Raw genomic sequence first — 26834 nt, forward strand, 5'->3', positions numbered from 1 at the left:
AACAAAAGGTCGAAATGTTGCATATTTTTTACGCAATGATTACAGTTTTTTTCTTTATTTAAGTTATATTCACAACAGATTGTCTGGTGGTCTGCTTAAGACATGTCTTTAAAAAATTCCCTTAATGTAACGTACTTTATTATAATGCGTTTTATTCGACCTGACGGGGCGGAGTTAATTTTTGCTTATGCAAATAATGGTACTAAATTGACAAAAAAAAATCGATCTACAGTGGCTACAGTGTAATGTAGATGGCCAGTAAATAGGAACTCAGGTTGCCGAATATACTACATATCCTGCATAATAATGTAGTGGACCGTCCCGAAACCCCGCCCCGCAAGGTCGATTGAAATGCACTATACCTTTATAAAGGTTAAGGATATTGAGCTATAAAGATAAATGTATTTTATACTTCTTTTGCTCGAGCAACAAGCACAACTAACTTAATGCGGCGTTTGCAGAAATCAGTCAATACGGGAAATTTATTAGCCCACCACTCTTAAAATATCGGAAAGTGCAGAAACTGCCATTTTCCATCGAAAAAGAAAAAAAAGCAAAAAAAAAAAAACAGTTCTTGAAGTTACCATTCTCCGTGAGATAAGCGGCACCTAAAATGTCATCAATTCCTTTATAAGAAAATGAAAAGGAAGCTTCGATCATTGCCAAAGCATTTTCACTCAGCGTCTGAAACCTGGATTTTAATTTTGGCTGTTTTGGCAGTTTTATCTGCAAAAGCAAATGTGTATAAACTTTCAGCAAAATAATCTCATGAAGAATATCAATAAGTAATATACGCACAAAAAGTATTATTCAACTTTTGAATGAATAATCTGATGGTAAATTGTCAAAACATTTGTCTGAGTTCTGTGTTTTATTGTTTGTGATAAAAAAAATCCAAGTTTTCTCTCAATGTGTACCAGCCACTACCACAAACTATTGATCTGTGATTTTTTTATGGAATTGTGTAATATTATACTCTTATTGGATGGCTTGTCGGTCAACAGGCACAGCTATTGACCGAGGCTCAGATATACCTTTTCTTCAGGTTTTAACTTTAGCTCAGCTAAATATATTTTCTAACTATACGCGAGTGAATAGTCAATAACACAAACTATCGGCCTGTGATTTATATATATCTTAGGGAGTCGTGTTATTATAAGCCTATAATAAAGTATCCATTCATTACAAAGGAAACCTCACGTTCACACACGACAATATTCGACACACTGTCGGCTAAAACAAACTTTAGTGAAAGGAAAACTGGCAACTCCCTTAGATGAATCATTCATTTATACTGCTGATTTAAAAGTAATGGATTTTCATTGAAATACAATGAAGTAAAAACGAGTTTTTGTTTCGTTTTCGGTTCGTTGCACAAATACCTACAATAAATTGACCTAAGATTTTAAAAGTTCTGGTTAAGACTGTAACAATGTCACTCGAACTATCATATTCCCCGTCCTCTAGCAACAACTTAAATCATAAACTAATTAGAGGCATTGTAAAGTGTAAGAAATTTATTATGTTTGATATCTGGTTAATAATGGATAAATTGTCTTACACAATAGAAATCGTATAGGTACAAATATATTCTAGATATTTTATATATTACCATCGGCACCCCAAGTTTGTTAAAATTCACCAGATTCTACAACTGTTAAAGCGTTTATTATTTTGGCTTTGTTTCTGTAAAAAAAGCATTAAAGCTAAGATCAAATGAATTGAATTCGTTGTAATACATTATATAGTTTTTGCTTGCATTAACTCATTCTTGTCATATGTTATTATTTATTACATAACTGCGTATGATTTTATTTGTATGTTATTGGTCTATTTCGTTGACCTGTCAAAATGAATATTGATTGCATGGTCGGTGCACATAATATTTTAATCTTCGTTTGCTGAGGTTCGGTACATTCCATATCGTGTACGGAAAGTAACCTGCAATTAAATTGGTTTGTGTGTATACGGAGGTACGAAGGTCACGATAGTTCAGTGGTCACTGCTTGAAACCTTGAGGCCTTAAGATCGAAACCGTGTAGTTTCTGTGATGTTTTTTCACAAATTTCAACAAACACTTGGTACATGTACATTTTTTATCTAATATTTCCTCCATTGTATTTTAACAAGTATTTTTTATATTATTTTTTTATTCACAGTTCATTTCAGTATATGACAAAATTTCATAGATAAAAATTACAACAAGCTATATTCATGATTTAGTTTCGATCGCTTAAATATCAGTACGAAACACATTTTATCGTGAAGCCCATGGATTTCAATTTTGCTGTGTCCCTTTATTATTTAAAAGATAATCAATAAACAACTAAATAGGACAATTAAAAATGTTCACGCTTATGGGCTCGAACCAGCGATTTCCCGCATATAAGCCACTGAGCCACAAATACGAACGACGAGTACGGGTTTCACTTACAATACTTATAATGATATTTAGACATTTAACCACAATTTATTTCCGTAAAACATACGGATAACACCAAAGATGGGCCGAATATTATGATATCGAATAGGCATTGTAACTGAAAATACAAACTTTATGTAGGAGCTATCTATATTATATGTATGTAAAGTTAACTGCATCAGAATACGAGGACTGAAAAAATTATTAAAATATCATTTCCTGAAAAAGAGTTATTTGAGCTGAAAAAAATGATCCCGGATGAAATATTTGGAAAAAATGGAGACAACTCTGCAAAGACTTTATGATAGGCTTAGGTGACAATTGACCTAGTACCTCATGCAAACTACCCACTTTTTACCTCTAATCATGAAAAAGGCATGCCTACTTGCCACATGAATTAGCAACCTGAATGCAAAACTATGTAAAGATCAAATAATTGATTGCCCTGGGGAAAGTAGGACATTTTATGTGGTGAAATTTGTCAACAAACAGACGATTTTTTTTAAAAAGTCAAAACCCACAGAATTTCACAAGGTGAAATATGTTGAAAAGGCTACTGCTGGAAAGAGAACAATCTCAACTACCCATACATATGCGTCAAAGTATGGGAAAAATATCTAGAAATATGAGAAAATCGAAGAAATTGATTTCAAGACTGTTAGATGCATAACTGTGTAATCATACATGGCATTTATCATAGATAGGTTACTTTTCCTTTGCACTGATATAACAGGGACAGGATTAGGATTAAGAAACGGTGTTCACTCAACAATTTCACCATATAATTAGATTGTTTCCCTTGCGTAAAGAAGGCTTAGGGTAAATCTCTATATCGAACGCACAATCACGTTTGACGGGTTAAAAGATAACACAATAGACGATGAGCTGTAAATGTTCAAGTTAAATATAATAAAATGTCTGTTCTGTACCTTTTTAACCCTATTTCTCCGTTCTGCTTCGTTTTTAAAGCTTCTGAAACAAACGGTTAAAACTACAAACCTGCATAAAGTCCTTAAAGGCAAAGAAAATCTCCTATATAAGTGAACCCCCCCCCCCCCCCCCCCCCCCCCCCCCCCCCCAAATACCCGGCTTTTTAATCCCCAATATGCCTGAATGCATTTCTTATATATTTGATTTAAATAAAAAAAAACAAAAAAAAAAAAAAAAAAAAAAAAACACGGCAATGATGAAATGTAAATTTTAAGAAACTTGAATATTAAAAATATGAAAAAAAACATTGTTGTATCTTATCACTTTGTTTATTTAGCCCTAATTCAATCAAGCTTTCTAAACTCGTTATAAAGGTGAGAACTGATTTGCTCTGAAGGTGAGAAATATCACCTGTAATTTATGTACTGCACAGTAGCTATACAGTAGCTTATCATAATAAACAGAAGCATGTCTATCAATGGTCCAGTCTTGTGTATTGGCCCTTACCACCAATACGCAGACCTTATCATTCCCATAGGCCAAATACCTGGCATACCAGAATCAGTGTCTTTAATCAGAGCCTGTATGTTCTCTCGCACTAATCCGATTTAAAGTGACTACGTCATGACAGCGGGGTATTTATGACCTGATGCGCTTAACTGGGCGGATCCATTGCTATTCGGACTGGTGTTAGATGAGCTACAATATGGTGTTGAATATTTAAAGAGTTTGTATGACATTTTAATTACATTGTTATGTCACGTGACAGATTAGGTTTTAAAGTCCCTTGAGACACTTATCTAATTAAGTGTTACGGTATAAGGAATATTTGTTTGTTTCTTAATCAGTCTTAAATGGAAATATTTCTCATTTTGTTAACATCAGATGCAATATTTTCGCCAACACGCAAGTAAAATGTCAAAAGAAGTAAAACATGTTTGAAATTCGATCGTACTTATTTTCTTTTCATGTGTTTTCTTTTTTTTTCTTTTTTATTTGATTACACAGCGTGATGCACAATTAGTTTATACATAACTTATTTTTGGTCAATTGTAAAGCAAGTTCTACAACTTACATTAATTACTCTCGACACCTCATTCCTGATTGAATCCACCGCCAAGAGGGTATGAGAGATGAGGCCAGTTTCCCTTTTAATGCTGAGCGCCAAGCAAGAGAACTACTGGTACCATTTTCACGTCTTTGGAATGACGTGGCCGGGGATCGAACCCACGACATCCCGTTCTCGAAGTGGTCGATGCGCATTTGAAAACGTCATACACAAATTCATGACAGTAGGGTGCTGAAACTGAAACAAAAAATATATTTTTGATAGGGAATCGATCCAACCGAAGCCACGAAAATCCGGATCGATCCCTCTACAGTAACATACGGTATATACCGAATGAGATATACTATTGAAGGAATTAAAAAAAATGTGTCCTTCCGACACGTGCACAGAACGTCTGACTTCGGATTTTTGAAAGAATACGCTTTTTCCTTGTGCGTAATAAGTGTCCACATAACTTGTCCGTACCGCAATGTCTTGCGCATCAGTACAATCATGGGCAGTATTTTTTATTACAAAATCTACCTTTAAATCCCGATTGAGTTTTTTTGCTGAATTTTCTGTAGCTTAAACACGGGGCATTTGATCCCTTTCAGAAGCCATTAGAGACAGAAACAGAAGTACCCATTAAACATTTTTTCTGATGACCACTTGTTTACCATCATAGTATACATATGTAGGCAAGACTACATAAGTGGGTTTTGTCTTAAATGCTTGATATATAACTTCGAAACTTTGAACACTTGCTTACTATCATAGCCGCACATTGCCATATAGTGCAAGATATATCCAGATCCACAAATATAGGTAGATTGTTTGTCTTATCTATTTTTTTATCTTTTGTCAGATATTTTGAACCCATACTTCCATCAATTCTTCGAATAGTCGAGTGCGCTATCAACTGACAGCTTTTGTTTCTTGTTATTTTATGGGAGACCTAAAATTGTTCTTGTCAGTACGTCTGTCCGAATATATGCCATGTATATCTCAAAAAGTATTCAACCTAGAGTCACCAGACCTAGGATTGTTATTAAACATGTTACGTTGTACTTCTGGTGTTTTGGTTTGAGTTTACAAAACCAGACCATAGCCATGACTTAAATAAAATATACTTATTGTAAAAGGAAGTCTGGTTTGGCTGTTCCTAAAAAAAGAGAATGGCTTAAACTGGCGCAAATGGGCATATCGAGGGCTGAGCGCGAAACTATTGTATCTTGTTCTTTATTTATATATAGTTACAATAGTTTCGCGCTCAGCCCACGATATGCAGTATTATGTATTTAATTACTGCCCATAAACAGACTCGATAAAACCCTTTTCTTATTTCCTAGTGATTCATTTCAGTTTGTTGTCTTGCAGGATTATATATTTCATTACTGCCCATAAACAGGCTAATTAAACCCGTTTCTTTTTCCTGTTGTTTTTGTTTTTTTCTCGGTTTGTTATCTTGTTGCATTATATATTTCATTACAGATCTTGTGCGTCGTCTTTTGTTAACTGCGCAGTAAGTAATCTCTGAACTAACTTATGTCTGTAACTGAACATTATATTTATACAAACTATATACTTTATCTATTATAAAGTGCGATAGCTCAATAGAGAGTATATAAGTCCTTAGACATAAGATGAAATACCTAATTCCTAACACCTTTGACATAAGATGAAATACCTAATGCCTAATACCTTAGACATAAGATGGAAGATGAAATACCTAATGCAAATTTATGTAAATTTTATATATGCAAGAGCTGATAAATAAGACTTTAGTAGGAATTCGCAGTTCGCGCCGCACTAAGGACTGAAGTTTTCTTCCAGCGTATTTATAACTTCACCAGTATTAAAAGCTATTTAATACCTTACACCAACGTTTAGAAACAAAACATATATCATCACTTCGGCAGTTTAGTGTCGCTTTTTCAGCTAAGAATTTCGATGAAAATATTCTTAAAGCGTACGTGCGATTTTTAACTTTACATAAAACTTCCCTGAGGCAAAGGAATTTGTTCAAACGTCATAGAAGTGTCCCCTAACCAAATCTGTATCATATCCAATAGTAACTTTATTTTCACAGCCTTGCAATGAAAACTGATATGATGAACTGAAAGATTATTATGTTAATAAGTGATTTAATCAATCTTTTCTTCAACAAGTGTTAATAGCTCTCTATATAGCAATTTGTACATGTATGGAAATTTGAACACTATAGGTTTGAGCCGTCTTACTAGTCATTCTGAGTCTTGGCTATATATCTTCCTATGGGAACCACGAATTTCACAGCATATACTGAAATCTTCTTAGCGTACTTTCTTGCCAAAATCATACCGGTCAAATACTTTGGTAACAAAATACATTAGACTTTGCGGAATGTAGAATCAAGTTAACAAAGCAATTCGGTCGAGCTTTCTGAAAAAACACAACTTTATACATTCCACTTATCAGTAAAGGATTCAGTTCATGTTTCCCGCTTCACCTCTACCTTACGTGTATAATCTAAGTGGTAATAAATAATACGTAACGCATAATACATCAAACATAAAAAGTAATGCATAAAAACTAAGACAAAATGTACCTAATAGGCTTCCGTACAATAATGTTATGTTTAAATTTATTTCACTAATCTTGCTACCGATCAGACACTCTCTTTCGCTCTTGTTCTTTTATTATCATTCATTTCTGTATATTTTCTTAGCTCTTATTATAGCATATATTTTGAAGAATGGTAAATATTTGAGTAGTTTCAGGAGTTATCTCATATGAACGAAATACCTTGGACAAGTTTATAGAGGGTGAATATAAATTGCACAGTAAATCGCGAGTTTGTGCGTTGGTCTTGTAGGAATTGAGACTGAACAGCTTGGTATAATAATAATAATAATAATAATAATAATAATAATAATAATTAAAGCACACGCAGCGCGCGATAGAGCATATATCAACGTCCCTCTTATGCAAAGTAATTCACGAAACAATTTTAGTCAATGTATACCTTGGTGGTCTGTGTAAAAATAACATTTTTTTATATATGTATATTTTACGAGGAATCAGATTTGAGATTTTACATCTTGAAAGTTCGTTAAAACTACCATTTAATTTATGTTTCTTTTTTTATAATTCAAGGAACGAAATGAAGACCGACGACACCGCAACACCAGTTAAATTAACAGTTTCGCGGAGATTAAATTACGGCCCTCCTTTCTTAAGTATGTTCGCAATAAGGAATTCTATAACAGAAGGACTTTAGAAAAATAAGCAAGGATCCAAACAATTTAAAAGCAATAAACTTCTGACACACTTGTATGTATCTTTAAAAGATCTGACCGCAGCATTAAAAACGTATAGCTGTTGTTGTTGTTTTTTTTGTTTGTTTTTTCTTGCCTTGTGGAAAGCCAACATGAGTAACAAAATATTACTCCGGGTATTTTGATATAATAAACTAATTTTCTTCTTACTTTGAAGTTTTTCATTGATTTTGCAAAATTTTGCATATCTGATCCATTCTAATATGACAATTTTCGTCTTGGTGCTACCAAAACATATTTGGCTCAAATATTTCAATAATTCTCTGGATAAATTACATAATATTATTTATAATTGCCGCATTATTCTAGATAAATTTACTTACTGACAACATAACCTAGACAATAAACAAGGTCATTTCGGAAAATTTCTGTTAAATTGAATATTATTTTATTGTTGAAACAATGCACAAGTATAAGAGGGTCTATTTTAAATATTACGTCAGGTCTGCAGATGTGACTTATTTTTCTCCTTTGTATCTGATTGGCTGAAATAGAGGACCCTTTTAATTTTATGCAAATGAATAGGAGTGGTATAATATAAAGGGTCAAGCTGTGTTTTATTGGCGTTGAAAGCCCGCCTGCTTAGCTCAGTAGGTAGAGCGTTGGTCTACGGATCGCGGGGTCGTGAGTTCTATCCTCGGGCAGGGCATATGTTCTCCGTGACTATTTGATAAACGACATTGGGTCTGAAATCATTAGTCCTCCACCTCTGATTCATGTTGGGAAGTTGGCAGTTACTTGCGGAGAACAGGTTTGTACTGGTACAGAATCCAGGAACACTGGTTAGGTAAACTGCCCGCCGTTACATGACTACATGTATGCATCTAGAAATAGCGCTTTCAAATCCTTTGATCCAATGTTTTACTTAATAGCATATTTAAGAGGAAATTGACAACTGTCTTGATTAATTTACACACATACTAAGCTTGTTATTCGCTTTACAGAATAATTCGCAATCATTTTCGGCTAAACTGAACTCTTCCGTTATACGTATTACCATTTCCGGTCCTGGTGTGTACAAACATAGGAGCGTAATGACCTACAATTTTGCGCCATGCATACGCGAATATTGATCTAAATTTCACAACAAAAACATGTTAGAATCGAAATTCGAAATAATGTATAGCAAAAGCGTGTTTTAACACTATTTATACACTCGGGCGGTTATACGTCGGGCGTAATAATTTCAAAAGGGCCACGCCCGCGTGAAAGTATTATGTCCGGCGTTTAACGGTCCATCGAGTACGTATAGATAGTGTTAAAACACAGTTTTGCTATAAATTATCTTTAATATTGAAATATGTATCGCGGAATAACGGTAAAATATCTTAAAAAAGCAAGACTTAGTAAAACGTGTTTGTCTGACACAGTCAATGTGTACACATAAGTTGGATATAACTATGTTTGTTTTAAGCGGAGTGAAAATCTTAGAAAAACTAGCAATACCGTCAATACCTGACCAAATTGATTACATGTATATCTGCTAGATGTTAAAAAATGTTTATAAAACTTAATTCTTTCTATATGTGAACACTAAATAATCTTAGTGGAGATATTGTCTTATCAATACAAAGTTAATTATCTAACATTATATGAACAACACTGTCTTTGTACTAAAATGCGCCGTCAAAATACAGCCACAAGAATGGGAAGATATACGTCAGGCATGGTTCATGTCAATACAACATAAACCAGTATCAACATTTGACAACTAATAAAACTTACTAAAATAGTTATTATATTCGAGATTATTCATATTCAAGATTGTCTGTCACATGTTTCAAAAATGTTGACTTAACTTCATTTTCCCATAGATAATGTCGGCTGCGCAGAAAGATGCGCATAAAAATCTACAGAAATTCCCTTTAATCAAGGCAAGATTTAATAATTTAATGTCATAATCATAGCTTGTGGCATGAGCAAAAAAAAATTCAAATTGATTTTACAGACTGCTTTTTAAACACATTTTGTCTTAATTCCAAACATTTTCTAAATACGAGACGACAGCACTAGATTTGTAATGAAAAGATTAAAATGGTATTTATCTTAGAGCAAATATGTGGACAATTGTGGACATTCATACTATTTAACAATTTTTAATGGACACATTTTTGCAGAAAAAATAACTGACGAAATCATGCTGCATACAGAAATACACATCAATACAGATATTATCTTATTTCCACTTCAATTAAAGGTTCTTATTCAGGAGAAGGTTATCCAAGTTTAAGATTATAAATATATCATTTATGCAAATGAGCGAATACAACATAATGGGACACGCGATCGCGGTTGACACAGTTTTCGCAAAACGGGGTTTATTCAATATTTTGGCAAATATCAATGTTACGTATGTTATTTAGTCAAAATTATTGACATTTTAAATTATTTTGTGAATTTCGTTGATTTGCAGATGTCATACATGTTGTAGATAACAAAATAATTAAAACGTTTTGGTTCGTTTATTTGATTATTTTAGTTGACATTTTGAAGAATAATAATGCCATTCAAAAGTAAGAAAAAAATAGTTTGCAACCTTAAGAAAAAAGATAATTAAGACCCATTCATCACCGATTAACAGATACTTGATATACGAAAACAATACCGCGGTTGTCTGATAGCTCCATGCTCAAACGTATTAATAGTCGAACAGGTTTAAAATGCACAAAACTATGACGTAATGTCAGCGTAACTTAACTGCCAAACCTGTCGTTGTTAAAGAAATAATATATCTCATTTAGTGTTTTTTTTTTTTTTGTGGATTTGTCACATGCGCAGGAAGTATACCACTAGAGCGAAGCCCGAGTGATATAATAATACGTATTTGAACGACAAACAATGATTTTGTTCAAGGGCAAATCACTACATGAGATATTTCAATCAGATTCTAACCCGTATTTTATAATCATTACCCACATCGTTGAAGATATTTGCCAAATATTTGCCAGTTTTATGTGGTTTTCTTTTCTGACGCGCCACCGTGACGTTTGACACTATAACGTCATAACTGTGACGTACAAACCGCATGTGTGTGTACGTGCGTGCGTGCGCACGTGTGTTTGTGCAAAAATAACATGGAAAAAAAGCTGACCGTGTAACCGCATTTTTTATGACTATGATATAGATATTTGCACAAATATCAGGGCGTCGTTGGAAAATTGAAAATTAGGGCAAACTAGTTTTGCGCGGATCTTGGCAAGATGCCAACAGAAATGGAATAATGCAGAAAATAACGCGCAGCATTTCTGTGAAACGTAGACTAGAATTCAGGTGGCATAAGAAGGGCGAGATTCATTGTTGAATAGTAGCAGTGATGCCGTGATTTTTGTTGAGACACTTGCTATCTATTGACGATCGACACTACCATGTGTTAGTTTGAGAACAATTTATACGGGATATACGTTTGCATCGACACAGTTTGAGCTTCGTTTCGGGGGAGTTGACAAACCGCATTCGCCAACTTGGCATCCTTTTTAATTCTGCCCTATTCAATTGCCTGATTCCTGATTAAATATTATTGCACAGTACGACCAGGATTTAAATTCTATATAGAGATAATTTAGTGTTTATATCTTCATCTAGTTTTTCATCATATTAGAAACAAAGATGGACTTTTAGTAAGTCTTTCGTCATTCAACAGTTATTCTCGGATTTCTTGAAGAAATGATTGTTTGCATATCTTATCTATTGTATTAATGAACACCGCTATTACTTCTCTCGAAGTATTATCTATTAATTTCTACTTTTTCAATAAAATTAATAACAATAATCATAAAAAATCTCTTTTGAAAATCTTCATCCTTAAGTCTAATTATTATTTATGCATTAGTGAAGGAATTTGAAACTGAAATACTTTAAATGATATGGCGTAGATCCACAGTACTTTCCTAGTAAAAACTACAAGGGTCCTAGCTACTTGTGACCACAGCAGTAAAAGTCCTGACCCCTGTGAAGTGTGGGTCACAGGTCTTCACAGTGGTGATATTTTGCTGTATCTGTATCTGGATCATTTTGATTTGTACATTTATTGTTACAGTTTGACTCTACTTTAAAAAGACGTTGTATATAATACACCATTGTGCAAATTTATTTTGAAAAAAGAAGTGGTTGCTTATAGTTCAATATTGTGGCAAATAAAATATTCAAGTAAAATTATTACATATCTTATGCAATTTGCATTATCTAATTAAGAGTTTGATATTCTATTTCAACTGCAAATATAAAGGATACTATTTACATGAACTTCCATATTCTGTTTCTTAATTAATGACCGACCAACATGCATTGAGAGAGATATGCCTTTTCCCCTTCATTTAGCACTTTTGAAAATAGAAATAAACATTCATGTTCTAATGTTAGTAACGTGACAAAACTCTTTTAAGGGAAAATCATTTATAGCCAAAATCTAGACCCCAGTCCCTATGAGAATGCCAGTCTAAGTTTAGCAGTGTATAGGGTTTATTTAAGAAGTATTTAAGGCACTGAAAAAAGATCAATCTTTTAAATGGAAGTTTGGACATATTATGAACATTAGAACATGACCTTTTGGCTTCAAAACTATCTTTAAAATGCCAAATCAAGAAAAGAATTTAAAAAAGAACAAACTCCCGAGTCCGGAATCGAACACGGGCCGCCGCGGGAATGAACCTTGCAGTCTTGACCAATACGAATGAAAGTTTCATAATTAAGGCAGTTTATCTCCGGTACCCCATTACAAACGCTGTTAAATTAATTTGAAAGAAAGAATAGTAAAAACAACCAACTCTTATATGTTTCCATATCTTATGATATCAAGGCTTTCTTGAGAAATCTAACAATAATTTTCTGATATTTAAAAAATATCTTTCTCTGTCTTCCTACGATCTGGAGGTTACTGTTTTTAAGATATTTAAAATCATTTCTTAGCTGACCCGAACTGTAGGGTCAGGGTGAGTTATTAGTATAGATGGATGGTCCCGTGTTCATCGTCTGTAGCCTGTCGTCCACAAGTTTTACACATATCTTCTATGGATCTAGGCCAGAATTACACTTGCCTATTATTCAAATGGTTCCAATTTACAGCTTTTAGGGGCAGGTACAGCTAGAAACAGGAAAACCTTTATTCAACTTCTCCTGAACCTCTTCATCAAACCTGGTATGTAGCAACTTTATGACATTGTCTTTGATTTATTTACAAATTGGAAGCTCGGTCCTTTGTACTTGCTGCTAGAGCTAAAGATATAAGTACATTTAGACGACTTCTTCTCAAAAATAGCCTGATGGATCGTCATCATGCTTAGTCTGTACTATCATAATGAGGTTTTCTCCAAAAGTAATTCAGACTGTGGCACAAGCTCCTGGAGCTTTAAATAATATTACATTAAACTCCTTCTTTTAAACCGTAGATGGATCTTTATCAAACTTGCTCTGTTGCATTAGTTTTAGGTCCTCTCTAAAGTGTGTTCAAAAATAGGTATGTTGGCCCCTTTTAGCGGTTACTAGAGTTAAAATTAGAAATACCTTGAAACAGGTTCTACTTGTGAACCAGTTTACGGACATTCATCAAACTTGGTTTGTGGCATTACTATATTGTTGGTCTGTATCATCTCCATAATTTGTCCAAATGGTGGCTCTTGGTTTCTTTTAGAAGCCATTAGTTTATACCTAACACAGTTGTAACCATTCCTGATCTAGCGTGATCAAAAATGAATTGGTGACTTGGCTTTTCTGCTTCTGTACAGAAAGATAATTATCATATGCACCACAAATTATAAACAGTGTAATATCAGTAACAGAAAAGGATTCCTATTAGTATAAACCATTACATAAAGCACATTTAGATATATATTTCATGGATAAATATAAATCTTAAAGATAGAATGAATGCATCAATTTGGAATACATGATACAAGATTAGAAAAGTTAAGTTAATAATATACAAAAAATTAGGTAATAAATGTACTAACAAGTGTTAATGTCAGATATTTGTCACGAATGAAAGACAATAAGACTGTCAGGGAGTACTTGCATTAGATGACAACGCAGTTGTTACGTCTGGTGAACAGAATGTCTGGTAAGCTGATTTTAATGTTAAATGCAATAAAATATTTACAGTTTATAAAATAACATTGTTTACATATTAAAAGGAAATATGATGTAAATGTAAGAAATGAGCTTTTTTCTTCGGAGTTGACAGAATATGATCGACAAATTAATGCCAGCGATTCAATGATTTGTCGAAACTATTCTGTCGTTCATTTCGCATGAACTCGGAAAAGTGATTCATTCCTTAAATAACACATCAAAATGGGATAAATGTTTTACCCTTTTTGTTATGTTTTATATAAGACTTGTTTATTTAACATTTAATGTTCATTTAAGAGTTATTGTCTGGAATAAATCAGTAACTTAAGAAGAAAAAAAATACTGATATTTGATCATTTTTCCAAAGAAGTGTATTTTTCGATGTATATTACACTCATCATAATCAGGGCGGGCGATCACGTGACTTTTTTATGATCACATTGTGTCTACCTTAATGGCTGCCCCCATGTGCTAGAAGTGTTCTTTTTCTGCATTTTTCTGCAATTTTTGATCATATTTGAATATATTTTACCGACCATGTCCAAGCCAACAACTTTCCGGTTCCAACGATGTATTATTTTGTTATGTGAGTGTCGCCATTTTTCCATTTACCCTGCAGAGAATTTCGAAGCAGTGGTTTTTCTCTTGTCATATTGTGGTCACAATGAGTCCAAAATTCGAAAAGAACACATTTTATGCATTTTCAGAGGTTTATTGTTGATAGAAATTGACTGAAAATGCACCGCAATCTTGTATTTTGTTTCTCATGCGACTTGTAAATGTTTATGCGTGTTTTCTACAATGTTCCAGGGATTCATGTCTGAATGGTCACATTATGTCATGGTCATATTGTGTCCAATAAATTAAGTAAATGGTGTATATAGCAAGTAATTCCATTCTTCTACATAATAATGAGTTTTTTTAAGCCTTTTAATGTTGCAATTCGTTACAGGTAGAAAGGTATTAAATAGGTAATCCAGCAACACTTTCGGGCTTGTCACATAACTGCTAAAAGAAACAAAAATCGTTTTTCTTTTCCAAGATAAAGTGTCATTTTCGATTTTTCTGTAAGCTAGTTCCTGCTTTTACATACCATTTTGTACTATTTTTAAGGAGACCTTTTGTATTTATAGAAAGGTAAATGAACCTTATTACACTGATTCCACGTAAGATGTTAAAATTGCCTAATTTTGTGATGCTCAACAATCTTGACTAAACTTATTGTACATTGTAATTAGAATATTTTGATATCATTTTCAAATTGTTTTACGCATTATCTACCAAAATTCATCATCACTGGCACATAATTTTCATTCTCTGTGCATTCAAATATATATTTTCGCCAAAGCATCCATCAGATACGTTACCTTCATCTATTAAGTAACTATGAAATGAAACAAATGTGAAAATATTGTCTTTATTAGTAATGTGCGCCCATTACAGACAACATTTATAAGATTATAAAGTTTGATAAACAATATTTTATTATAACAAAAGTCACATACATTATAGAATGATTGATGCATAATTTCACAATCAGCAATCGAGTTCTTTTTATTTTCCCTCACAGAGCACAATAATTGCTGATTCGCATTTCACCAACATGAAATACTGTATCTTTACGAAAATGGAATTGAAAAGGAAGAAGAATTTAGATGATGAAACCAGATATGTGATGAAAAGATACGTTACAGATATTTTAGATTCAGAATGTCACATAATTCTGCTCTTTTGAAATGCATTAAGTGATGGAGTTAATATCATAGAATCACTGAAGGGATGTAATAAATGTTTCAGAAACGGGAAGTACAACTCAAACAAATTGTCCCTCTCTGAGACTGACCTTTGTGAGACCTCTGTAAAACATAGTGTAAGCACAGCTGCCGATCACCCTTTACCAACTCGAGATCTTAGACATCATGTATGGATGAAAATGCACTAATTGACACAATTTATAATGTTCTTAAAAATGATCGGATACGTTGACTTTTGATTTTATATCGACATCTGTAACCAAAACTTTGTATTAATTCATCCTTGAGGCAAATAAATTTTATTTTTCAGATCATCGGTGGTTTCATTTTTAATTATTAACATTTTTATGCAGTTAGTAAATCTGTTTTAAATAGTGTCAGACACGTTACTAAATATCTCATGTATTAATGCGTGCACTCGTAGTGCACTAATATCACATCAGGTATGACTGAATTTGAACTGTGATAGTGATGATATTATATAATGATATATAAGCTGCTACTTGTGTTTAGGATCCAGAATTCACGTTACGTATTAAATATCAGGCTGTCAAACGTTCTTGGCCTGCTGAAGGCTTCAATGTTATTTCTTTCTTTAACCTGAGAGCTTAGTAAACATAAGCTTAGCTAGAAATGAAAAAGTAAGACATGCGTACTAGTATACAGTTTAGTTCAGAAATCTGAATAAAACAAATAAAATGTTTTATTTCATTTATAGATGATGCTCAAAATCAATGCCCTATATATCTGGTTTTGGAAATTTCAGTACTATTAAATAAATACACTTTAAAATGTATTTTGCGACTAGCATAGTATGCCCATGTAGATTTTTACCTCATAGAGGCTTTGTACCTTCAATACTACACAGATAAAATTTGATTTTCTACCAAAGTGAAAGATTATAAAAGTGCTAGGTGTTGTAAGATTTTGACCAATAATGCATTTATATGTATCCTATTCTAAAACTGCATGTACAATTAAGAGATGTCGTTTTCGTGTAAACTACACATTTCTGGCATTTATTGCATCTATTTGGTGAATATCTGATATTAATTCCATCACTTTTCCATTCCTAAAGCACATAACACATTCGAAATTTAAATATCGCTAACGTATCCGTTCATCACGTATCTGGTCTTCTTCTTCCTTTGCGATTTCATTTACTTAAGAATTTCATGTTAGTGAAATGCGTATGGGCATTTCTCCAGTTTCTGTAAGGGAAAAAATTGATTGCTGATTGTGAAATCATGCAGCAATCATTCAGTAATGTATGTGGATTTTGTTTTCATAACATATTGTTTATCAATCTTTAAAATCATATCATAAATGTTGTCTGTTGTGGGCAATAGTAATACTTTATTTTTTAACTTCAATGGACCTATATCTTTCCAGTATCTTATAAAAATGAGATTTTCACATTTCTTTCACTTCCTAGTAATATAACACATGGAGGTAACGTATCTGAAAAAAGCTTTTGCGACAATACATATTTGAATGTACGGACAATAAAACATTATGTACCAATAAATGCGGTGTATTTTAACCAACGCTCAAGTCTTAAAAGGTGAAGTTAGTTGAAAATATCACAATCCAGTATTGCAGTGACTGAAAAATAATTACTTGTTGAACTTTACAATTCACGACACACCTATTTTACTATTTTCAGCACAATTATGCTTATCAGATCGAAAATTATGTGATGCAATGGATGCTTTATTATTGATTTTGGTACGTCATGCATTTATGCAGTTTAAAAATAATACCAAAAGATTCGTAATACAATGTACAAGTTACAGTGTATAAGTTTAGTCAAGATTGTTGAGCAACACAAAAAGAAAATTTTACACTTTTATTTGGAATAAATTTACATTTCTATAAATGCACAAAGCCTCCATGAAAATGCTACAAAATGTCAAGCATAGGTCAACAATTAAGTAAAACAGGAACTATCTTACAGAAAAATAATTTGGGAAAAAAATAAAAGATCTTTCTTTCTTTTTCTTTATACCTTTAACAAATTGCCAAAAAAAAAAACAAACTTAAAAAGACTCATTAGTATGTAGAAGATTGGAATTACTTTCTATATACTTAATTTATTGGACACAATGTGACCATGACATAATGTGACCATTCAGACATGAATCCCTGGAACATAGTAGAAAACACGCCTAAACATTTAAAACAGATAAAAGGTAAGGGTAGATTTCTCGGAAGCACAGAGCACCAAAACAGCCCCAGAGCCACGCATTTACATTGTAGCCCACAACAAAAAGAAGCTGTAATGAAGAAACATTTCAGACGGGTTGCTTCAAACATCCAACAAGTACATATACATACAGTCGCATGAGAAGCAAAATACATGATTGGGGTGCATTTTCAGTCAATTTCTATCAACAACAGACCTGTGAAAATGCATAAAATGTGGTTTGTTTGTACTCAATTTGACCACAAAATTTCAAGAGAAAAATCACCACTTCGAAAATCTTTGCAGGGTAAATGGAAAAAACGGCAACACTCAAATAGCAAAATGATACATCGTTGGAACCGGGAAGTTGTCCCTCTGTAAAATATATTAAAGTATGATGACAAAATTGCAGAAAAATACAAAAAAAAAAACAATCTAGTACATGGGGGCAGCTATTAAGGTAGACACAATGTGATCATAAACCAGTCACGTGATCACCCGCCCTGCATAACGTTGAACATGAAAAACTTCGCCTGAATGGTCAAATATACTCTAGATCGGACGAACATATATATATATATATATAACCGACATCTGATTACAGTTGTAGAGTATAGGGTCAGAGCGAATTAATAGAAAACGCTTTTCAAGTGAGTATTAAAATGTTGCGAGTAAAGCTTAAATAAACGATTACATATTGACTATGTAGCAGAGTCTGAATGCAGTCTGCTGTGCAATCAAGTTCCTCATTATAAAGCTGATCATGAGTAACAAAAAATGTTAATTATTTATGAAAGGAACGTTTCATAGTAACTTCGAAGTAACTTTGTGACAAACCTTTCCTGCTTATGTCTAGAAACATCATTATCGCGTAAGCGTGTATATTAACCACAAAATGTAACCAGATTACAGAATAAGCCATTATCAGACACAAAAGTCATAGGAAACTAAATAGGTTTACGTTTCTATTTGCTATTTGTGTGCATGATTTTCTTAATTCTAGGGTCACTCATACGATCAGACATTATTAACATTATTTTAGCTTCATTATGAAGGCCGACTTTAGCAGCTTAGCAAAAATTGTAAGCTGCACTGTCTTATTGATGCCAGGTTATAATACTCTGGTACAATTGTTGATGCGGATAGGAAGATCCGATTTGAGGGTAATAGTTTTTGGTGGTAACGAGGTTTTGACGGATATACCTATCTGCATCTTCTATCTGTGACAGAAATATGTCTCGCAAACCGTATTATACGAATAATAAAATAAATGAGGGAGGCCTCCATGGCCGAGTGGTTAAGATCTCTGACTTTTGCGGATATGTTTATTTCATTGTGTTGGGTTTAACGTCGCACCGACACAATTATAGGTCATATGGAGACTTTCGAGCTGGTTTGCGACGTTACACCAATCAAAATCAAAAACAAAATAAATTAAATGAAACGAAACGAAATAATTTCTTTGTAGCACTCTGTATCGAAACAAAGCGTGAAAATGAACGTCAGTAATTACCTCAGAAACTTCCAATGAAGCAGAGCAACAGAGTTCCAGTTTAGTTTTAACGTGCTAGATTAACAGCAAACATCCGACACTGGGTGTGAAAGATGGATCTTGCCTGCATTGGTAAAAACACTGGAAACTCCAGTCCGTTGTGCAAGTATATAATAAACTGTCACTGATTGACGCAAAACAACAAACTTCCCGTTCAGTTTTGACATTTGTAACGTTATTTTGATTCAAGAAATATACTATATGGAATGGAGATTTTGAGTATTATCGCATTTTACATGAAAAAAAATGTTAGTTGTTATTAACAGCACGAGAGTCATCTGGCATGGAAAGTGCCATATGTGTTTTGCAGGCATGGGTAAAATCACTGGAAATTTCAGTTCGGTGTGCAAGAAATTAATTTACAACGATAAACTGTTCAATGACCGGCTAGTTGTTAGAACTTACAATTGTTTCATAACATTTTATCTGCTTAATGAAAGAAGTTTTGTTTAAAGGCTAGAAATAAAACAAATACGATCATTTGATGATATATATTCTGAGAACGAAGCCAGAAGAAGATTGGGATATTTAGTTCACCGAGTATTTAACGTTGCATCCCGCCCTTAAATCTGCTAGTGCGTAAATTCATATCAAGTATCAAGTAAGTGTCCCATATATTTATTCATGTAGATAGAAAGAAAATGTGAAAACCACATAAATTAATGCTAGACTTACCAAAAGCAATAATAAATGTCCGGCTGGAATGTATTCATCAAACTTTGTGTGTGTTTTCAAATGTTTGATTAGACTTTTATTACACTCATACAATCTGTTATGTCCAATTATTTATCTGCATATCGTCTCTAAATCTTAAGAAAACGTTTGAAACTGGAATATGGCAATTATTCCGAAATTGTTAGATTGTGGATTCTGAAATCGTCCCGAAGCAGTGAACATTTCCTAGACATTTTTTAAAAATTCTTTGAGGGTAGTGAATGTTGAATATGAAAGTTTTACCTCGAGTAACGTTAATAGCAAACGTTTTTTAAAATGAAAATTCCAAGTAATAATGGCAGTACCGGTTAATCATAGCAATCATTTTCTATTTTGTCTTGTTTCTTAATTAAAAAACATAAAAGTAAAAACACAAACAAACAACAGTTAAAACGATGTAACTTATGAAGATATACATCACTGTGCGCGGAAACAAAAAATAGCTTGTTTGTGTTATGTAAAAATTGAACAGCATCATGCTTTAATTTCCATGCTAGTTCCTTGCAATATTACAGTAGTACTGTTGTATGCTGTTTTGAAAATTCCGCCATGTATGCGTATATCTTCTTAAGGATAATATCTGGTGAGTTTTTCACTGCGGTAATACTTGAAAATATTGTAAACATAGTTTATTTACTGCGTTCTTCTCATTCCGCTTTAGGTTCAATTTACTCGCATTTTGACCACATTGAGATATATACTTAGACGTAAGCTTGTAAAGCACCGTAAAAAAAATCATAGCCCCGCGTTTTCTACACAACAGTAAATGCGCTATACTTTCTTCCAGATGCTATAAATATATTTTATTAGATATATATGGGTTTTCTATGAATAGATCGAAAGAAAAACTTGCATAAACCACCTAAGTAAGCATATATACACCATATATACCGCTATAGATTCAAACCGATAAAAGTCCAATTTTAATGATTTGATTCGATTTTTCTTTCGGCGTCTTTATTATTGTGGGTCCGAGAAGCGATCGCAGAAGTTTTGTCGCGCTGGAATTAGACACGAATGAACATTTTCTAAAAAATAATAGGTGATGCTCAAACTATTGGTCAGTCTCGCCCTAAGGACAAAAAAAAAAATGAAAAAAACCTGCTGCCGACGGTTGGATCTGTATTAATATATAATTTGTAATACTGTACATTTGACGTTAGTAACGTCACTTGGTAGCGACATCGTTTTATTCTAATAAGGGACGTTACTATTCGGAGTTTTTCAAGGGACGTCACTATGTAATTATTAGTATGTTACTTTAATAACGTAAACTGTACATTATTACTCCTAAAGATCCTGTAAACGGGTGAAACCGGTTGAGTTACATTTTTTTACAAAACTTACTTAGATCAGATTAATTAAATATGTAAAAAGTTAAGGGCATCTTGATTCATCTTTTTCTCCGCTATTGAATATCCGTATTGCCGATCAATACATTTTGGATATACATACACACACAGTGAAACCTGCCTATAAAGACCACCGTTGGGAGAGCCAAAATGTGGTCTTTATTGGGAGGTGGTCCTTATTCACAGGAACCAGGTGGTCTCTGTTCAGAGACCACAGGTTTGATTGCATATATCCTTGAAGATGAAATTATCATTTCAGTCCACGTGAAATATAAATATGATATGTCATACAATCTCGTCTACTTCGTATCAAATTCTAAAAGCAGTACTGAGCTAAGACCAATTTTGTTGTTAAGAATGTGGATCTGTTTATGTCAGTCGCAATTCGAAAAACAACATCATTCATGGAAAAATAAATTTAAAACTGTTACAAAATATCCTGTCACTATTATCAGCTTATACGTACTTGCCAACGTAACTGCATGTGGATTTCAAGCACTGTCGACTGTAAGATTGTAAATTATTTTTTTCACAAACTTGGGCAGGAAGACGTCCAAATGTATTTAAGTTCACTAGAGCTAACTTTATGAATTGTGTAAATGTTTTTATCTTTCACAATACAGTGATTTCGTTTAGGAGTATCACTTGCAAAACCCTTTATATCTTTTAGTTTAGCTCTTAATACTTTCGCACATATCCCAATATAAACATCTTCTAAGGGGAAGAAAGTAACATTAATGGACACGTTGTATATGTCCTTTATTAAAACCATGCTTGAAATATAACCAGTCCCAGAGCAAAATGGTAGATATGTGTCATTAGTATACATACTCTTCGGAATGTAAGATTTTGAACTCGCACTTCTTTCCACTGGCTGTACACTGGTACAGTGTCCAACCAAAGTCTTGTCCAAATCTTCACTTTCATTGTAAATCAATTTCAAAATATTTGGTATATTGACAAACACATCCTCGTCTGTTTTTAAAACAAACCTTGCACTTGAACAGAACGAAACTGCCCATTGAAGTCCCAGGATAGTTTTATAAGTTAGGTTACGGTATGAATCGACAAAATTTCCTTTTACAATGTCTTTGTGTTTAGCATTTTCCTTAATATCAGACGTCTGTACAACAGTATCACTTCTATCACCAAGAAGGAACGCATAACGTACATTAGCAGTGTTTTTTCTTGTGAAACTTAGCCATGTTGACCTAAGAGTTTGTCGAATTTCAAAATGATCGCTTACTGTTGAAATTAGTATCAAAATATCAATGGTTTTGTCTGGTTCGTCATTTCTGCATATATTTTCGTTGTTTATTAAGTATGAAACATTCGGTGTAAAACATTTGTTACAAGTCAATTTAATTTTAACATTATCCTTTTTCAGCACATAATTTATTCGTTTATGCGGATATTTATCTGTAGAAAACTCATTAAAACATGTGAACATATATGTAAACCATAAAATAATTAAAATCGTAAACAGTTTTTTTCGTGTAAATGCATCTAGAAAGAACTTCGACATAATTCCGTAATATATTTCCTACGTAACATCCATACACAATACTGTAAACAAGTGACTTCACCGAGCATAAACCACGTTTAACTGATTTGCGCGGTTACTGTCTAATATATACCTTGCAATGGATGAGATGATGTTTAAGGTGATTAATAAGATGTTGATCAAATAATAGGTTTGGTCGGCAGTTTAACAAATGATCATTTACACTTATTTGCGTTCAATAACTGCGTAATACATTGTACATGCTACATTTTCACTGGATGTTTTTTTTTGTGTTTTTTTTTTCAATTTGATTCCAGTCGTAGTTGCCGAATGTAGATTTAGTTATTTCAGCATATGTATAAATTCAATTTCACTTTGCCTAAAGACTTACATGATTATATGAGCTATTGTATAGTATTTGTTAAATATTTATATTGACAAATATATATTTAGCAGACATTCATTGCAGATGCAGGATTGCAGGATTGTTATTACCCGCCTTTTCTTATCTGGATGTGCAACCAGGATAGATTTGAAAAATCGTATTTCCAAAGCGGCATACTGTTTAAACATTTGCGTTTAGGTTCAGATTGTTGAACTATCCTACTATCTATAAAATGCTTATTTAAAATTAGTCATCTTTTTAAAATCAAAAGCAGTAGTCCAGTTTTAAAACTTTTGTATTAAAGGTTCATAATAACAAAATTTCATAAAAAAAAAATGAAACTTAAATTTGTAAGAGGGACGTAACTCTATGAAAGGTACCCTTTTAATCCTTATATAAGTTTCTAACAGAATGATAATTTATACAAAACAGGAAACATATCATAAACTGTTGCCAAAATGTGACTGACCACCTTTAAATTATACCAGTTTGAAACATATTGTATTTGTTACAAGTGTACCATATAGGCAATTGGTACCTTGCATATGTTAGCGTCTTGATAATTTGTTTTACAGATTGGTACGAAAAGAATTAAGGTTGTATGTCCATGACGTGAACCTTCACTTCAGTTAGCGACGATAACAGTATATCAGTATTTGATAAGGCATTGATATATCACAACATGGCAAATGGACTAGTAATATAACGGTTCATGAGTTCAAACCCCACTAGAGCAGTACTTTCTTTTTAAATTTCTTCTTTTTTTACTTTCTCTTTTAAAATCTGTTTAGCAATGTTTGATATGTTTACAGCATACATGTAATGGACGAGGTTATGTAGCGAAAAACACGAAAACTGCATGATTATGCTGTCGAGTATGTATTGCTTTACATACTATCTTTCCTATTTCATGGACGGAAATTACATCAGCGACATGTTGTAAATGTGCATTGTAGCATTTAAAAATGAAAGCGGCAATGATGCACTTTTAAGATATCAAAAGAATAACATGAAATTCTGCGAAATAATTTCTGACAATGAAATAAACTACTTTCCTTTCAAATATTTATTTATAAATATACAATCTGTTGGTCTTAAGACATTTATACATAATGCTGAATCTGACCGATTAAAATTTGAACCAAATTCGAAATCTCAAGATAACCTCACAAAATCTGAAAAAAACAAGCCCTTAAATCATAGCGAACAAGAACCGATGTTATTATTAAGCCAGCTGACAAAGGCTTAGAAGTAGTAATTATGGATCATTATTTGTTAGAGGCCGATCGCCAACTTAGTGACACCTGATACTACAAACTACTTGATCACGATCAGACAGAAGAATTTGCTGCGGATGTCTCAAAATCACTCGACAAACTGTTCGATTGGGGCTTTATTAGAGAAGATAACTTATATGTAACGGTGCCAAATCACAAGACAGGTAGTTTTTCCCCATAATTCACGAAGCTGGAATACCCGGCCGTCCAATCGATTCAGCAAATGGACACCCTACATAACGAATATCAGAATTCAGTGATATGCATCTCAGACAACAGGTAAGCAGCCTACCGTCCTACGTACAAGCCACCACTGACTATATGAGAAAAACTGACTCTCAGCAGGTCCCTGGTGACACTTTGCAAAGTCAAGTCAGCTACAAACACAATTAGTACAGTCCAGTCAGGTCCTTATGGTGCCCCTAGATGCCAAATATGCGCTACCATGCCAAACACTAGCACATTCCTTTCCTCCAATGGAAGTTAATCTGCAGTAAGTAAAGGGAGTGGCTAATTGCAAAACGGAAACTGCCATATACCTTACATACAAGAAATGTAACAAAAAGTATGTTGGGGAAACAAAACAGACTCTAGCAAAACGAATGTATCTCCACAGATCTGACTGGAAAACACGCAGATTCAATCGGTCGCCCGAAGCTAAACGTCTCACACCTTTGAGGATATATATCCTGCTATGTTGCATTGAATTTAATGGCAGATTGACGTATACGCAAAGAAAGCATAGAGAAACCTACTGGATCCGTCGTCTCAACGCCTTTCAACCTATAGGCATGACAAAGAGAGATTAAATTAGCATTGCTTGTCACCTAGCGTTAACACATACATCTTACAGCCTGCTTAAGCATTATTTTCTACACAGCTTAATACGGAAACAAATATTCTTTCGACTATCCAATATTTTAACATGCAAAGTCCTGAAACAGCTGATTCTATCTATATGATCAATTTATTTTTAACGTTTATAGGTTAATTATCAACATATTTGAAATTTTACATCTCTGATGATAACAGCTCCATCCCCGCCATTTTAAAGAACTTACCACAAACACTATATTAATTTTGCAGAAAATGTAACACTAAACGCCACCCCTCCTCTCCTTTTTTTCTAATTTAACACAGTTATTCCGAAGATTATCTCCCATTTAGATAATAGAACATAAATATTTGCTTTTACTTAAAAGACACAAACATTTGGTTATATGTTTACAGCATTTTATCCATGTTTGCTGTTTGAGTTAATTCTGAAAACAAAGTAAGATTTTACTCACACCCTTTACCAACTCAGTTGTTTTAACTTTAAACAGAATACATTGTATCATTTTACCGTTTGTTTCTCGACTTCTCAAATACATCGTAACTAATTATTCAAATTACAATTTATTTCTAGGTAGCTTATAGAAAAACCAAGATTTGGAATGTATATGGGGTAATTGGGGTCAAGTTCAATGCCAGGATAACTTATTAAATCTCCACACTTGGAAAATTCCACGGTGGCGCAGTGATCTAGAGCGTCAGACCTAAAGCTACTTTTTGGTCAGCGGAACGAAAGTGTGTCGGTGCAAATCCCACTGAGATCCTATTTTTTGTGATAAAAATGTCATTTAAATACTTTTTGGTCAAGGTCAAAGTCACAGTTACTAAAATAGATTTTTGTTATCTAAAAATACATTTTTTCTTAACTTGATCATCAAAAAAGTGGTTTCCGCTTTATACCTTTAGTTTTGACATACATATTGCTACCAAAATTTGTGTACAGCAAGCTTATCTAAAAATTAGCTTTAAGTGACGTTTGGGGTCATTGTTACTAAAATGGCTTCTACTCAGTATGTTTAGTTTTGGTACACTTATTGTCAGTATACTTTGTGTGTAGCTTATATCAAACACAAAGATTTGACATGATGAGCCATTCCGGGCGAAAAAAATTTGTGACATTTTTATTAAAATTTAAGAAAATCTAAGCGAGCGAGTTAAGTCATTTTATAATTTGACAAAAAAAAAAACAAAAACAAAAACAACCACAAACAAACAAACATTCAATTGCTTTCACTGTTTTAACGGATTTGCAGGAATGGCGTTGCTATGACTAAGTGGATTTGGAATATTCCTCAAGTTTATTTGTCCCTTTACTGATTGTTATTTGTGATTTCTTCAACCGATAGAACGCTAGACGGATTAAGCTTTGCGTTTATACCTACAAAATATTAACACCTACAGGCTCATAAAAACATTAAACAAATATGATAAACAACTGAATGAAGTTTTGCCATGCAAAACAAAGTCCCCTACTTGAAGGCACGTACTTTTCTCTAT

The 26834-nt window shown here is 33.3% G+C and overlaps 1 protein-coding gene across 1 annotated transcript; it reads right to left on the reverse strand.

The window, feature by feature from the left end:
- Window positions 1–4520: 4520 nt before the first annotated feature.
- LOC123566220 (beta-1,3-galactosyltransferase 1-like) lies at window positions 4521–23012 on the reverse strand. Its single transcript, XM_053550106.1, has 2 exons — window positions 21804–23012; window positions 4521–4658 (listed from the first exon to the last, which is right to left on the reverse strand). Exon 1 carries the CDS (start codon window positions 22860–22862, stop codon window positions 21867–21869), a length of 996 nt encoding a protein of 331 aa, XP_053406081.1. The 5' UTR covers window positions 22863–23012; the 3' UTR covers window positions 4521–4658; window positions 21804–21866.
- Window positions 23013–26834: the final 3822 nt, after the last annotated feature.

The sequence above is a fragment of the Mercenaria mercenaria genome, chromosome 8, assembly GCF_021730395.1.
Source record: "Mercenaria mercenaria strain notata chromosome 8, MADL_Memer_1, whole genome shotgun sequence".
NCBI lineage: Eukaryota > Metazoa > Mollusca > Bivalvia > Venerida > Veneridae > Mercenaria > Mercenaria mercenaria.